Here is a 15,108-nt window from a genome sequence, read left to right as displayed (position 1 = left end):
CTTTCTAAGGGGGAATGGGGATCAAGCGCAGAGTTTTGTTACTTGATCGCGGTATCTGGCTTTAAGCTGTGTTGAATAATACGTAAGCATTTTATTTTCATTCAGAAATTGAGATTTTTTTTATTTTACTTTCTTAAGTGCCCTTTCCATGGCAAGATAATTCCTCGGGATGAAGCTGGGATTCCTCTTAACGCAGAGGACAGAGCCAGAGAAGAAAAGATGCGGTTTGAGAAGCAAGCGGCTCAGCCAGGTTTGTGTCTGCACAGCATCTTAGAATTTAAAAAATGGAAAAACATTAGGCAGAGGTGGGAGATGAGCTTTAAATGTAAGTATAATATTTTAATTGTAAATATGTTTGTATGTATAGTATACAATATTTACAATATCTACAATATATTTATGATCCAGATGATAATTGTATATATTGTATCTACATTGTACCTATATATAGATACAATTGGCTACAAGTTGGACAATCTTGATATACAGTTGGACAACCTATGTGACAGGCCATATGGAGGAAGGGAGTCAATTCCTCGGTTGCTAAAGGCGTGGGATGAGATCCACAGAACTGGATCATATATCTGGTTTGCTCCTAACCCTGTGTTCTCATTTAAATTCCTGTTGATTTTAATTTTCAGGTCAGTTGCAGTGATTCGTGCTTATGTAATAAATAAGGATGCACGTGTACACAGAATAAAGTTAACATTGCATTTGTTCTTTATTTCCAGCAGTTATCATAATGTTCCTAACACCTCTCAGACAGGTGAATTGTAGCCTTTATCTTAAGGAGCATGTTTGCTAAGGACAATTAACCCTTTTTCCTGGGAAATGCTTGACTTTAACTGTTCCTGTACTTCTGAAAAAAGAAGTTGTCTAATCTCACTGGTCCCTAACAGTTGTCATTTATGTAATGTAATAATATTATTGGTATCACTGTGTTACCACGAATGTTGGCAGAGTGGTGGTTTGGGGTTTTGGGGTTTTTTTGGTCACAATGTGGGAACTTGTTTTTCCTATATCTGCTCATTGTTATTTACTTGCTGTGTTTTACAAGAATTCTTGGCCTCGTTACACTGTGCTTCTGTGCAGTGTTGCTAGAAAATACTCTGAACTAGGGAAGCCCCCACCTTGGATTTTACTTTATTGGCATTATAACTGGTCTGAGTGTTCTAACAGGCGTGATGTTTGTGATAGGATTGAGGAAGGGAACAAGCAGACTCGTGCTACTTAATTATTTGCAGTTTACTGTGCAATACTCCAGATTAATTTTTAAAGCAATAGGGATGGGCAACAAAACTAATGGTGTTATCCTTGTATCCTGGCTGCTGCTGTCAGGTGTGCAACGCTCTGGAGGGAAAGCTCATCCTTCCCCAGGATCATTTGAGCATTTTTAGCTGGAATAAAGCTCTGGACTGCTGGGTACGGCATGCAGGCAGTGGGAAAGCCAACAAGCAACGAATACACAGGCAGGAAGACTTCCTGAGGGAGTCAGGGACTTTTTTGCACTAGTGCAGCTGAACCTCACCGGTGATGGACAGAAGGCAGATATTCAGAGCGCCAGGTTCTGCAACCAGGAGGCTGCTGGAATTTGATGGACTGTGAAGCAAGATGGGAGAGAGGGCTCCATCCAGCAAAGACAGAGGATAATTGGAGGGGACAGATTTGTTTTCAAAGCTTTTATTTAATCTGCCTTCCTCCAGCAGGTCTTGGTTTTCTCTGTTTTAAGCTATTTATTCTGGGTAAGTATTCTGCATTCTAATTAAACTTACTCTTAGGCTTTATCATTTTGGTATGTTCTGCTATCCTCCCTTTATGAAGGAAAGGGGCAGTTAGTTCTCTCTGAAGCTCTGACTCAGTATTTCACCAGTTTCACAGTTATATATTACACATTATTAATGAGGCTACTGAACCTTCCACAATACATAAAGAACAGTCATTGATCTGTTATCCAAAAAGATCTGTAGTGAATAAATGCACATTTAAACATACAACTGACCCGCCCAGTTTCCTGAAATACAGATTTGGCTTTACCTGCCTGTGCATGGCCGTGACCAGCACCACGCGAATGCAGCAGGTAACAAACACCTTCTGCACGTGTCTGAGTGCCGTGTTTGCAGGTACTTTCCATCCTTGTCCAGGTGGAGTGAAATGCTTCAAACTGATATCCAGCCAACAGCACGGGCACGGCTGGACTGTCACAGCAAAACCAGACCAGGAATGTAGATGTTGTGCTGAAAAGGCAACTTCCCAACTTAGTTATGACAAACTAAAACCAGCGAATCAAACCAGTAGGTGTTCTTGAGGGACTAGTTTCAAACTAGAAACTAATACTCTGCTATAAAAATCACTTGCATTGCAAAATATTGATTTTTTTTTTTTTTTTTCCTTCTGTGAAATTGCCATTGCTGGAGGCTAGACATAAAATTTATTTTTATTACAGTGTCAGCGTGGTGGTGTTAGAGGCTTCTCACCTCTGGCCCACAAGGATGTATATGTTAGTCCCAAACCGGTGTTGACACGGCTGCGTTGCGTTACTGAGTGCCGTTGGTAAGCGGAGGTGTCACACAAAGGTCCATCCCATCTGTCTGCGGAGATACTGAACAAGCAATGGCACTTAATTTATTGGACAAAACCTTAACAGGTTACTAAAGCCATATATATACCAGCTGTCGCTAAATACTTTCATCCACTGCTTTTTTTTCTGCTTTTTTTTTTCCTGTTCTCTCAATGTTTTTATATTTGTTTTATAATATTTTCTTCAACCTTTAAAAATGGTCTTTGAGTTTGTGGTTTGGGGAGGTTCTTTAATTGTTTGTGTTGGGGTTTCTTTGGGGATTTTTTGGTTTATTTTTTTGTGAAGGATTTGAAGCAAATCTGAGCGGTGCTCCTACAGAAAATGTACAAGTGGGGACCCACTCTGTACAGTAAGTGCTTTGGCCTTATGATTGACAATATCATTTTCTAATGACAACAGTTTGAAAAATGCCAAACATCAAAATTTGGGATCAGTTGTGTGGTTAAATTGCACCAAAAATCTTCCTACATCATCTTCCTGTTGGTGGTATGTTCATTTTCATCCTTGGATGGTTGAAGGGGAAAACAGTCATCTAAAAGTAACACAGTTTGTGTAATAATGACTATGTTTTGACAGCACTGTCATTGTTACTATGGAAGATTTTTTAACTTAGCATAAAATGTTAAATTGTAGCTAACATCCACAAAATGGTGCTTTGGGCTCTTTGGTCCCGAAACAATGAATCAGGTGGGATTGTGCCGACCTGCTAATCTGCAGCGTTCATCCTTTTCCAATAGTTCGCACACAGGAGCAAATTAAGTGCCTATTTTTTGTGTCAGCCCTGAAGAGTATCTGGTTTTTCAGCCCTTAGTGACTTGTTAACAAACAGGTATCAGGACAGGCTGGTGAAGACCGGCCGCTGGCCACTCAGATGTGAAATAGCATCTCTGTACTAACTACAGTATTGATTCCCGCCTCCCCTCGCAAACTGTGTAATTTTCTTTTCCCTGCTGCTAAACTCAGTAACAATGTATGAAGAGCTTTAGGGGCCCATCAATGCTCAGAAAGGCTGCTCTTCCCTGGCATTCTATTGATTTTTCTCAAAGGCTTTTAAATTGCTCCTTCATTTTACTCAAATGCTCGTTTCATCTCTACTGGATGCCGGCATTTTTTCGTTGTGTTTAAACAATTGCTCCATTCACCGGGTTCCTAAACTGTGACGCCTTCTTATTACTGGGAGATAAACTGTTTAGACAGTTTTCCTTAATCTTGGATTAATCGTTCCTGTATCTGAATTGTGCTGTTCGGTATTTCTTCACTTCAAAAAAAAAAAAAAAGTCTGTGAGGTCTTATGATCTATCAAGTATATGCGTTCTGTTTTCTCCCCATATACTTCTGCTCCGTTCTTGCATGGCTTCGTTTTCCTCATGCTTTTTGGTGTGTTGGATTTTAATCAGTCCTCGCTTTCACGTATCATAGTAGGTTAGGTTGAACCTTTCCTTGGAAAATTGCTCTGGTGTTCCTGAACACCGTGTTCTTGAGTGGGGACGTTGCCTCTGACCTTCCTGAAATGTGGTTACCAATATTTGTCACACTCGCTGACCATCTTGGTGTATAAATGAAATTGTATAGTCATTTAGGACTGTTTGTTTTTCTGTATCTACGTAGATAAGGGTAGTAGACATTTGGTGTTACAATTTCTGCAGGCAACAAAGCCTGACTGACGCAGGAAAATAACTGAAAAATGACTGGCAGTTACCGGTTATTAAAGTACAGAATTCTGACATTTATGCCGAGTTTGGCCCATGTTACTTTTGAAGTGGTACTTGCTACATCTTTTTCCAACCCATACGCTCAAAGTCTTTATGATGCAATGCCCTTATTCTAAATTTTCCTTGAAGATACCCATCCTCTAGCCACATTTTTGCTTTGTACTATGTTACCTTGTTCTGAAATGCAAGACTCCACACTGAAGGTGAAAGACCACAGCTTTCTTGAAGAGTTTACAGTTTAAATTGTTCATGCTTTTTCCTGTGGTGGCGTCTCTGTCAGAAACTATTTACTGTGTGTGGTTGGATTCTGAAGCATTAAGGTTTAGATAAAACTCTAAAACAAGTTTTTGAGAAGATAAATTAATACCTGTGCTGTTGTCAAGAGAAGAAACTTGATTTAGATAATTAAACGGAGGAAGTGTGGGATACTTAAAGTAGTATTTCTTTCAGATGCCAAACTGGGCTCATGGCAACAGGGTCATGTTGTGTTATTCAAGAATTTTCCTTAGGTGTCAGATACCAGTTCATGTTTTGAAGCAAACGTGGTTCTTTGATGCATAAAATTTACCATGTTGTCACCCCAATCTCCTCAGAAGTGGACATACTCCATTTTTTAGGTTTATTTTTAAGCTTATTCAGAATTTATTTCTGGAGATAAATTCCTCAGCTACAGTGTTGGCATTTTGTTCAATTTCGAAGAAATAATCACTGTGGTGATGTCACCTCTCCTACATGGAATAGTTTCCTTGGAATTTTGCTGCCGTGCTACTGCAAAAACCTGACTTGAGTCTTCCTGCAGAACAGTTTTATCTACAGCAACTAATAATAGATACTAATCCCAGACCAGCGGGGCTTTTCTATCAAGATCTGTCGTTTTGGCTAAGGGCTTTATCCTCCCTTTCCTTTCTACGTGCGACGTAGAGCGCTGTGACTGACCTCCAGTAGTGACAAGGACCTGCACCTTAGGGACTGCAAATCCTACTGGGGTTTGGAGTTTCCAAGTGTGTGTTTTTTCTTTTAAACAGAGTGGCGAGATCCAGAATTTATGAGGGAAGTTGAAGCAGCTACGGGAGTGGATCTCGGTTCCTCTAAAAATAATGGAAAAGGAGGCAAAAAGAAAGAGAAGAAGAAAAAATATCCAAATCTGACAGACTTGAAGCAGCAGGCGAACACTTCTCGTTCCCGGCTTGAGAAGAAAGTCTTCAATAAGTAAGATGCTTACGTTCTCTAAAGCTTGTTAAATTGCTGTTTCCCTTTGTTTCAATGGTACTTTCTGGTTTTATGTGAACATGCACTTACTAAACATCATTCTTCAATAACTGCAGAGCAGGAATGCTTCCATACCTCTGGAGGGTAAAGAGTAACAGGTACCAATCACCAAGGTTATTTCTTTGAGAACAATTTTCACCTAACTTATGAAATTTCTCAATTAATTTTTTTTCATCCTTCTCAATTTTTTTTTAATCCTTTAATTGCTGTAGTAGCTTCTCTGGATGATCATTCATTAATCGGATACTACTTTACACGTGCAAATAGTACTGGATCTGGAAAGAAGCTGATGTGTTCAGGGTGACACAACAGCATCAGACATGCTATAGTAGTGCAGATGGAGTGAAAATGAAGTTCTTCCTTTTGAAAGCCTAAGACAGGCTGTCCTGAGCAGAACTTCATTTAATGAAAGGATCTACATTTAGCTGGAAAAGAAACTGTTTGGGTGGCGTTGGCATTTAGACGTGTGGAACAAAGGTGTTTCCATGACTTACAGAGACATATGCGAGTTAACCTGCAAGCAGGGATGCTGGCTCTGGTGGGAGGTACCAACCCCAACCAACCTGAATGGATTTTGGAACACATAGCAGCTCCATGTGTCCACTCTTTTGCCATTTCTGATATCTAGTCTTGGTTAGATGTGGCTGCAAAATAAATCTGCCTACGCGTGCTCTGGCCTTCATCAAATGGGAAGCAGCTGCAGCTCTTCAGAGTTCACGTGTCAAAAATGAAGTAGTCAAAGGGAAGTGAAGAGTGTAAAGTTGTCAAATCAAAAAAGCAAAATTATTATTATAAAATCATTAATGGTGGGTTATTCCCTAAATATACTGGATGAGTTAAACAACATCCAAGGCACAATACTCGTTTAAACTCTATTTTCCCTTTTCTGCTGCAGTGGTTATAACAACAAAGCCAAATCCACATTGCTTTAAGGTACAGAAATAACATGTTTTCTCTGAAATTCTCATGTCACCTGATCTTAGTTAGAAGTCAGAGCCATACAGTTCTAATGATCAGAACTTCATATCAGCTTGAACAAAATAAATTTTAAAAGCTGGTTTTGGTTCACTCAGATTTCTGCTAATGATTTTGAGTGTGTGTTAGTACCAGGCATAGGGAATCAAACCTGTCATGTTTTAATAGGTTTCATGCTTTGCAGCACTAAACAAGATGATAACCTTGGCTCCTTATAACAACCCCAAATTACTTGAAATGTATAGGTGATAAACCCAGGCTCTAGTCTGCCAATAAAGTTAAGTGAAATTGCACACAGATCATCAAAGTGGGATCTCATTTCATTTACAGTATCGCACAATCCAGTGGTGCTAATGTAAAACCTACATGACATGAAAGTGTCAAGGCCACTCTGCACTGTTAAAGGCTCACTTTTCTCCTACCAATTAAGCAACATTTGAAGTGCAAAACCATGACCACGTTTTCCTTACTCTGGTAACCTTATCGGCAGAATTTTGTTAAAAGTATACCTCTTCCGAGGTGTTTTGTCAGAATCTTGGTTTTCATTATGGCGGCTGCTGAGAAAATCTTTAATCCCACCATTTAGAAGCGTTATTAAGAAGTATCCTCCGTTTTCAGATGTTCCAAAATGGCTTTTGAAATGTTGTTACAGAGAGCAGTTGGCTAGAACAGAAGTCAGTGGAGCTGGAGTGGTGAGTGGGGCCTGATGCTGGAACAGGCTGGTTCACACTCCAGGGGGATGTCTTGTCCTCATTTTACCGCACAGCCTGCCGCATCCTCTGAAATTATAACTGCAGACTGTGACAGCGTAGAATCTAACAGCACTAGACTTGAAATAATACACTTTAGAACTTGCCAATTGTATTTCTGATGTAGGAGACATCAAATAGTGGCCAGTTCTTAAATGGGACATGGTCCTTCAAGCCAAGCCCTTAGCTGGTGTAGCCCCCAGCTTGGCAGAGCGTCCAGGCCGTTGCGGAGATGCGTTAGGAAATAATTTCCTTCTTCATACATAGAGGCAGGGTGACACCTGAGCATACCTGCAAACATCAGCCTCAGATTTCTGAGCTTTTGTGCTAGAGACACCTGAAGTAACCAATAAAAATGGGAACTCTAGAATCCAGTGAAGAACAGAATTCCCCAGGCAAGATGCACTCAGCTGCACACAACAGCTGCCGTAGGTTTCTGTGGGGGCAGATACACACAGCAGGGCCTTCTCTCAACTTCTGCTGCTGCCTTTCTCTCAAGGGTGAGTGTCAAGAGGATGGGACCAGACTCTTTTCAGTGGTGCCCAACGACAAGATGAGGGGCAACGGGCACAGACTGAAACACAGGAGGTTCCATCTGAATATGAGGAGAAACTTCTTTACTGTGAGGTGCCAGAGCCCTGGACCAGGCTGCCCAGAGAGGCTGTGGAGTCTCCTTATCTGGAGACATTCAAACCCACCTGGACACCTTCCTGTGTGATCCGCTCTGGTGAACCTGCTTTAGCAGGTGGGTTGGACTGGGTGATCTCCAGAGGTCCCTTCCAACCCCAAATACTCTGTGATTCTTACTCCTCTGGAATCACGAACCCATTCTTCTGCCTTACCGCTTAAAGGTTATGTAGGCCTGCTCTCTCCATGCCTTTTATTAGAATCTCCTGCTCCTATTCATGCTGTCTAGGTATAATTTTCCTCACCCTCAAAAACTCAGCTGTGTGATCTTCATTCAAAAGTTTGTGAAGGGGGGAAAAAAATGCAGGTGTCTTCACTTGCCCAGTCCAAGAGCAGAGCAGTCACTCCCAAAAGAAGAGAAATCTCGGGGCATCATCTTTACTGGGAGGAAACAATGGCAGCAAATAAGAGCAGCAACACGGGGGCAAACCCTCATCAGATTTCGGAGCACTAAAAAGCCGAAGAGCTCCGAAGCTCATTCCTTTATTTCCTTTTTGAATCTGAAGAACACTCCAGAGCCACCTTCAAGCACATCAGGTGCTGTAGAAGGCTTGAGTGCTTGCCCATCATGAGGCAGCAGGGATCTCATTCCACTTCATATAAGAATAAGATATCGGACACACTGTCCTGACTATGCCAAACTCGAAACACTTCGCTGTTCCGCAGCAGTTTGTCTCTCTGCATAAAGATACGTGTCAGTCTCTGGTGTTGCGCTTGTGGATTAAATAGCTGCTGCTCAGGAATGGGGATACTGCTGGTGTGAGTAAAAGTGTCTTATGCTGCCCACAGCTGATGAAATGGGATTTTAGTAACCTGTGAAAGTTGCTAAACGAGTTGTAGTTACATGAATTGAACAGCAAACCCTTCCCTCACAAAAACATTATAGATTCTGCAGGTTGGATTTCATGAGGGTTTCCGAGTATTAGGGGTTTTAGATCCTGTTAGGTACTTTTAGTTCTTTTTTCCCCAAGAGCAATTAGGTGCTTTTGAAAAAATCAAACTTGGTATGTCTGGCTATCAGAAATAATGCTGGGAGGGTGGAATGAACAACCATTCAACTGAAAGACTTTGTTTACTCATGGTAATAAAATCATTGCTGAATTAGACTATGTGTATTGCTGCAGCTAATTTAGTTAACAAGACAAATTTGTTCAGCCTCATCAGTGCAGTGTTCAGAAGTCTGGTAGTGATTAATCATAGTTCATTTTTCCCCCAGCATTCATAAACATCCTCTGAAATTGGGTATAATCAACATAACTGGGGTTTTTTTTGTTTGTTTCTCTTTCAGAGGTGCTATGAAACGGGTGGTGAATGCAATGAACCGAGTGGACCAAAGAAAGCACGAGAAGTTTGCCAACCAGTTTAATTATGCACTTAATTAAATTGTAATAAAATGAAGGGTAGAGAGGATTAACAGGAGTGCAAGCGCACAAAACCTTTGTCACAGATCTTCATATTTACACTAGAATATTGTGCTTGGTACATTTTTACTGGGGTAATTTTTTAAGTTGTTTTCAACTTTAACTTATTTGATAATGAACGTTAATTTTGGCAAAGATCTGGTGGTATAGAATGCTGTGCATTTAACAAGTTGATAATTATTTGAAATGTATATGAAATACAGCATGTTTTGTGACTTGTATGTACTCTGGGTAAAATGTCCAGGTAATGTCAGGTAATTTATACCTCCTCTGCCAACGCACGTGTTGTAATTTACCTCCATTTTCACGCCTTTGGAAAAAGGATGCCTTAGATTTCTACCATGATGACGATTCGCAGAGTAATTCGCTCAACCTTCTATTCTAGCGAGTGTACCACATCAAGCAGCACAGTGGCTCCTGCAGGACCTCAAAAGACCTCTTGTGTACATGCTAAAAAAAAAATCCAAATCAACTGATGCCTTCAGATCATGAATGGAGTAGAATTTCATTTCAGCAAACTGAAATCCAGGAGCTAATTAAAACTTGGTAGCTGTGCTGGGAGAGAAACGAAATGACAAAGGTCATCCTGGGCTGCTTCTTGTCTTCCGAAGATGGTTCCCCAGTGTCTTTCAGAACTACATGTGCAAAGCACATTGTGAAAGTTTGTAGAGATACTCGGAATGTGCTGCAGTTTAACTGATACCAAAAAGCTCCAGCACAAAGTGAAAGTATGAGGTTTTAAAAATCGTTCAAGTAACGTACCAAACTAGTGAACTGCCTGGCTTAAATCATTTTAGATTACATCGGTTTCAGGCCTGGGAGTGCATCTAAGGATCCAGATACAAACAAGCATCTGGACTCTTCTGACTCCGGAGACTTAACAGACACACTGAGGTCAAGCAGCTGGATCCAGCATGGTTTGTTGGTATTGACTGGGTACTTAACCAGATCTCCCAAACCTGCTTTGCTGGCTATAGTCACGTTCTTAAGCAGAGTTGAACCAAACATTGACCAGTTGTGCTCTTGCAAGGTTTTGAACAGCTCTAAGGGTATCAGAGTATCAAGGAGGATAGAGTGTTTGAAAATCAGGTTCAAAGTGAACTGCAGAAGTCTTCAATGAAATCCAGAATACAGGTTAGAATGGATTCTCTACAGCACTGATTTAGTCACTCACCTGTTGGAGGTGTTTCCTATGCATCAAGAGACCATAAGAATTGAAAAAGAAAAAGCTTCTGACCACCTCAGACAAAAGCTAATTTACAGTTCTGCCAAATACCTTCTGACTTGCACAATTACTGATTAGAAAGCAATTAATACTGAATCTTGATAGTTTATCTTGCAAGAGCCCTGCAGTTTGGACTGTTTTCAACACAGGTGTTCAGAAGTTATGCTTCTAAACTACCAGAAGTAATAAATGGGCAACTAAAAGCAAGAATTTCAAAAAACACCTACTGCACTGGAAAGTAAAGCTACTGTCAGTCTAGCTAACTTGGCAGTGAAAGCTTCAGGTGAAAGTGTGAACAAGGACAAACCAAGCTCATCACCAGGTCAGTTGAATCAACTATTAAACTGATTTTATTTCTCATTAAGGATAAAGAGACCAAAAAATTGGAAACAAACCCAAAACCAACAAAACCCCACACATTTTAAGGTGATACAGGTCATTGGATGCTGAGATCCCAGAACAGACTAAATTAAACTGTTTGATCTTGGACATTAACATTCAAAAGAGCCACAAAGGTCATTGTGCTGCTATTCCAGAGATTCTTGAGCCCGCTCAGACTGAGGGTGTTCATTCATAAGACGTTTTCTCCCTGTAAAAAGAGTGTGGAATTTATATTGTGTGGTGGCACTTAACCCTTCTTTGCTGTAGACATGAAATGTCAGCTCTAGAAAATTTGCAGCAAACGGTACATGCACTTCACCCTGTGGAGTTCCCACTTGGGGCCTTTAGTAAAATTAAGTAAAATTAAAAGAAAGCCCAAAGACCAATATTGGAAAGGGAAATGGTAGAAATGTGTGAGAGAGAAGCGTGCTTAGTAAGTAACACTCCATTATGATGCTACTCAGTCACATCAGTTCTACTCATCTGGACCTGAGTGTCCACCAGTTAAACCTGATCCTATCAAGTGATCTATATGCTCTCCTCCTTTCTTTATTAAAAAACACACGTGCTGGCAAAAAAGTGTTTATTTCTAGAGTGCCTCTGTCATGCAGAAAGAGAATTTGCAGAATTAAGGTTTCCCAGCAAGTGGCATGGAGCTGGACACAAGTGCACAGACTTTGGGCGAGGTTAGTAATGAACTTTTTTGAAGCTTTTCTACTGTTTGTTGGTTTGGGGTTTTTTTCTGGTTTTGTTGCAAGAACTTTCCTTGTCAGGTGGGGTATATACCCAGTTGGATATGAATTTTTTTTTTTCCTCTTTCTGCTTTGAAGTCAGAAAGACCATGGACTCTTCATAGGAGAAGGTTAAACCTACATCGTCTGTAACTCTGGCCTCTTACCAGCATGCATCTGCCCCTCATCCAGTGCTTAAGGAACCCAGGTTACACTTCCCACATTAATTATTGCCTCATTTAATCAAGGGATTTCTCTACAAGCCTATATACACACAACAGGTCTTCAATTTTGCCACTTAAGTATTCTTGTTACACCTGGTCAGGCATAATTTGGAGAGCTTTCTCTTTTTCCTGGGTTTATCTGTAGCTCTGCTGGAGGAAATTTTTTTTAAAAAGCATCTATCTCCAAAGATCCAGCTTACCTTCATTAAATAGAAATCCTCTGGAGTTCAAAATAAATCTACTTTTTAGATACATCACACTACTTTGCTTCCAGGAGTTTACAAATTTGAGGTCTCCGAGCTCACCAGCTTTTCAATCATCTTTGTTGCTAAACTGTCTGTGTGACATTGTTACTGGAACTTTTCTATTACTGGCCTCAGGGCTTCTGGGGTAAAAAAAAAAAAAAAATAATAAAAGTATCATTTGTATAATCTCTACTGTATGTTTTTGTCTTTATACCTCACTCAAATGCCTTTGCAGTTGTACTATAACATACTTCTGGGGACACTGCATATGATTTCCAGGTACCTGAACACCTTGGATAATCAGGTCCTTAGAACACTGTTAAGGTGAATAGTTGTAATACAGGTTGAATATTCTGTATTTCTAAAAGAACATGGTAACTCTGAGCTGAAGTGAGTTACGCTGATGCATCTAAGCCATCCTTTTATAACTAGTGCTGTTTCAGTGGTTAAACACGAACTGAAAGTGAAGACTTCTCCATGGTTACTCTTACCTGAGCAGGTGGTTGCATCTGGGCAGTAAAACACTCTGGAACGTGTGAACCTGGCGCTGTTTAAGGGTGGAATTAAGGGTCTGGCCCTCTAATACAAAGCACTTAGTGACATGAATGAGCTTGGTGTGGAGTTTGTGAACTGGCTTCTGAATAAAACCAACCCTTCAGCACATCCCCTCTGAAGTTACTGAGATAGGGTGATGGGTCCATACTCATACGTGATACCTTGTGATTCCGTAGTCTCTAAACTCACTTGAGGCTTGGTTTTAGCAATCCAGGTCTGGCTGGAGACTTCTAATACAAAGCTGTAACCCTTGAAAGCTTTTAGAAATTATGTGGTGTTTTGTTTGTTTTTAATTATTACTTTTTTGGAAGCAAAACAAAGACACAGGATTTGCAAGCAGTTCTGCATGGGCAGTGCATCATGCCATGTAAAACAGTTTGCAGGCTGGGGAGGGCACCGGTGAGTTCAAAGTGGACTTTATTGAAGAAGAAAAAGAAATCGTTTGTGGAAAACAAAAAATAAACCTGTTTCACTTAAAGTGGCTGTGGAAAGGAACAATAAGGATGTTCTTAATCATAAGGAGCTACTAGCCAGAAGCAAGAAGCATTATTGAATCTCAGGAACCCAACCAGCAAAACCCAGTTCAGCACGAATCAGCGTAGTTTAGCAGCAATAACCATGTGGTGATGTCTGATGCTTGTACAAATACCTGGCTGCTCGTGCAGCTGCATGTGTAGCTTATCTAGTGCTATTAAGCATATTAATGGTTTAAATCATGGAGGTGATGTAAACTCATTTAAAGGTTCTGCATCAGAAAAGGCAAGAACATCTGGATCTTGCAGCAGTACTCAAGTGATTAAAATTGGTCATTTAAAACCCTTCCTTTTGAAAGGATCATGGAAAGGTTGGGGTTGGAAGAGACCTCTGGAGATCATCTAGTCCATGATAGTGCTTCATGGAGGAGACTAGACAGAAAGTAAAAAAAAAAAAAACCCCAAACTTTCAAGATCACAGTCCCCAGACTGGGGCAAGGGAAGGCTGGATCCAGATCCTTATTCCCTAGACACCTACCATTAAAAGCACCATCAAGTTTCACAGGTTCAGGAAGGTGAAGCACCTTCATAGCAAGTGTCACCAGCTAGAAGATCAGCCCTTAGGACACCAAAGCCTGAGAGAAGGGTGTTATTCTGAAAACTACTGGAGGGCAATTTGTCCATGTGTCTGTTTTGAGATGCACTGGAACATTTAAGTAAAACCAAAACAACAAACAACAGCTCCTGGATCAAAGTAACACTTGAATTTACAGCTGGAAACACGAAAGAGAAGTTCTGCTCCAGCATCCAAGGAGAACACAGTGCTGGGAGCACAGAATGGAGTCAGGTCCACAGCAAGGTGAGAAAGAAAAAGGAGGGTAGAGACTCGAGGTGTCAGGGAGAGGTGATCCAGGGGCAGAAGGCGAAGGCAGGAAGGGGCAGTGGCTTTCTTGGCAAGGGCCACCATCCCACAGCACCCAAACAAAACCAAGGGTGGTTACAGAAACGAGATCCATCCAACCACTACCTGAAAGTCCTCTGAGATAAAAGGCAGGTCCCGAGCCAAGTCATCAAGGCAAGACCAAGGTGAGGGGGAGTAAAGTACAAAGCCAAGCAGAACGTCAACACCACAGCTTGGGCAAGGGCCTGCACATAAATGCAGTTCCCCTGCACCCAGCTGGAGCGTTGAGACCCTGGGTTGGTCTCACAGCTCAGCTGGTCTGGCAGTTGGACCCAAGGGAATGCAGCTGTGCCACATCAGTGAGACCCTGAACACCTGGCAGGGTATGGGATGGAGATACAGGAGAGGATTACAGAAAGACCTGGTGAAAGGGTGGTGAGAGAACTTAGATCCTGTTGGTACATCCAGAGCCCTAGGAGCATCCCTCTTAAATAGACGCGGTGATTGTCCTTTCCATTATAAAATCATCTACAGACATTGAAGGGTTTAAGAAAGAGGGTGGGAGCCCTGGCAGAAGCTAATGCCTCAGAGCAGCAGCCTAGATCGTGACCAGTCTGGACCCTCCCCATCCAGCAGCACTGGTGACCCCTTCAGCTGAGAGAGATGCTACAGATCCCAAAACTCAGCACATCCCCTGCAAAATCTGTGCGGGTGAGAGCTGGGTCTGCCTGGCAGCTGGACAACTTGTGACCTGGGGAACAAAGTCATTGCCCTTCCAGCTGCAGGAGTCCGATGCTGCCCCTGAAGAGAGCTATTAATTACTCATGTTTCTAAGTTGATGCTTTCACAGAATCATAGAATCATTTAGGTTGGAAAAGACCTGTAAGATTGAATCCAACCATTAACCTAACACTGCCAAGTCCACCGCTAAACCATGTTACTAAGCCCCACATCTACGCGTCATTTAAACCCCTTCAGGGAT

The 15,108-nt window shown here is 41.4% G+C and overlaps 1 protein-coding gene across 2 annotated transcripts in view; it reads left to right on the top strand.

Annotated features, from left to right (window-relative positions):
• UVSSA (UV stimulated scaffold protein A) overlaps nt 1-12,336 on the top strand; it is a 60,329-nt gene extending 47,993 nt beyond the window's left edge. For both annotated transcript variants that reach the window (XM_065633765.1, XM_065633766.1), the window contains exons 11-13: nt 139-250; nt 5,316-5,499; nt 9,259-12,336. In XM_065633765.1, the coding sequence (XP_065489837.1) occupies nt 139-250; nt 5,316-5,499; nt 9,259-9,352 (390 nt within the window). In that variant the 3' untranslated portion in view covers nt 9,353-12,336. The remainder of the gene's footprint in view (nt 1-138; nt 251-5,315; nt 5,500-9,258) is intronic.
• Nucleotides 12,337-15,108: the final 2,772 nt, after the last annotated feature.

This window comes from Caloenas nicobarica, chromosome 4, assembly GCF_036013445.1.
Source record: "Caloenas nicobarica isolate bCalNic1 chromosome 4, bCalNic1.hap1, whole genome shotgun sequence".
Taxonomy (NCBI): Eukaryota; Metazoa; Chordata; class Aves; order Columbiformes; family Columbidae; genus Caloenas; species Caloenas nicobarica.
The sequence above is the reverse complement of the archived record's forward strand: the minus strand, read 5'-3'. Positions and strand labels throughout refer to the sequence as shown.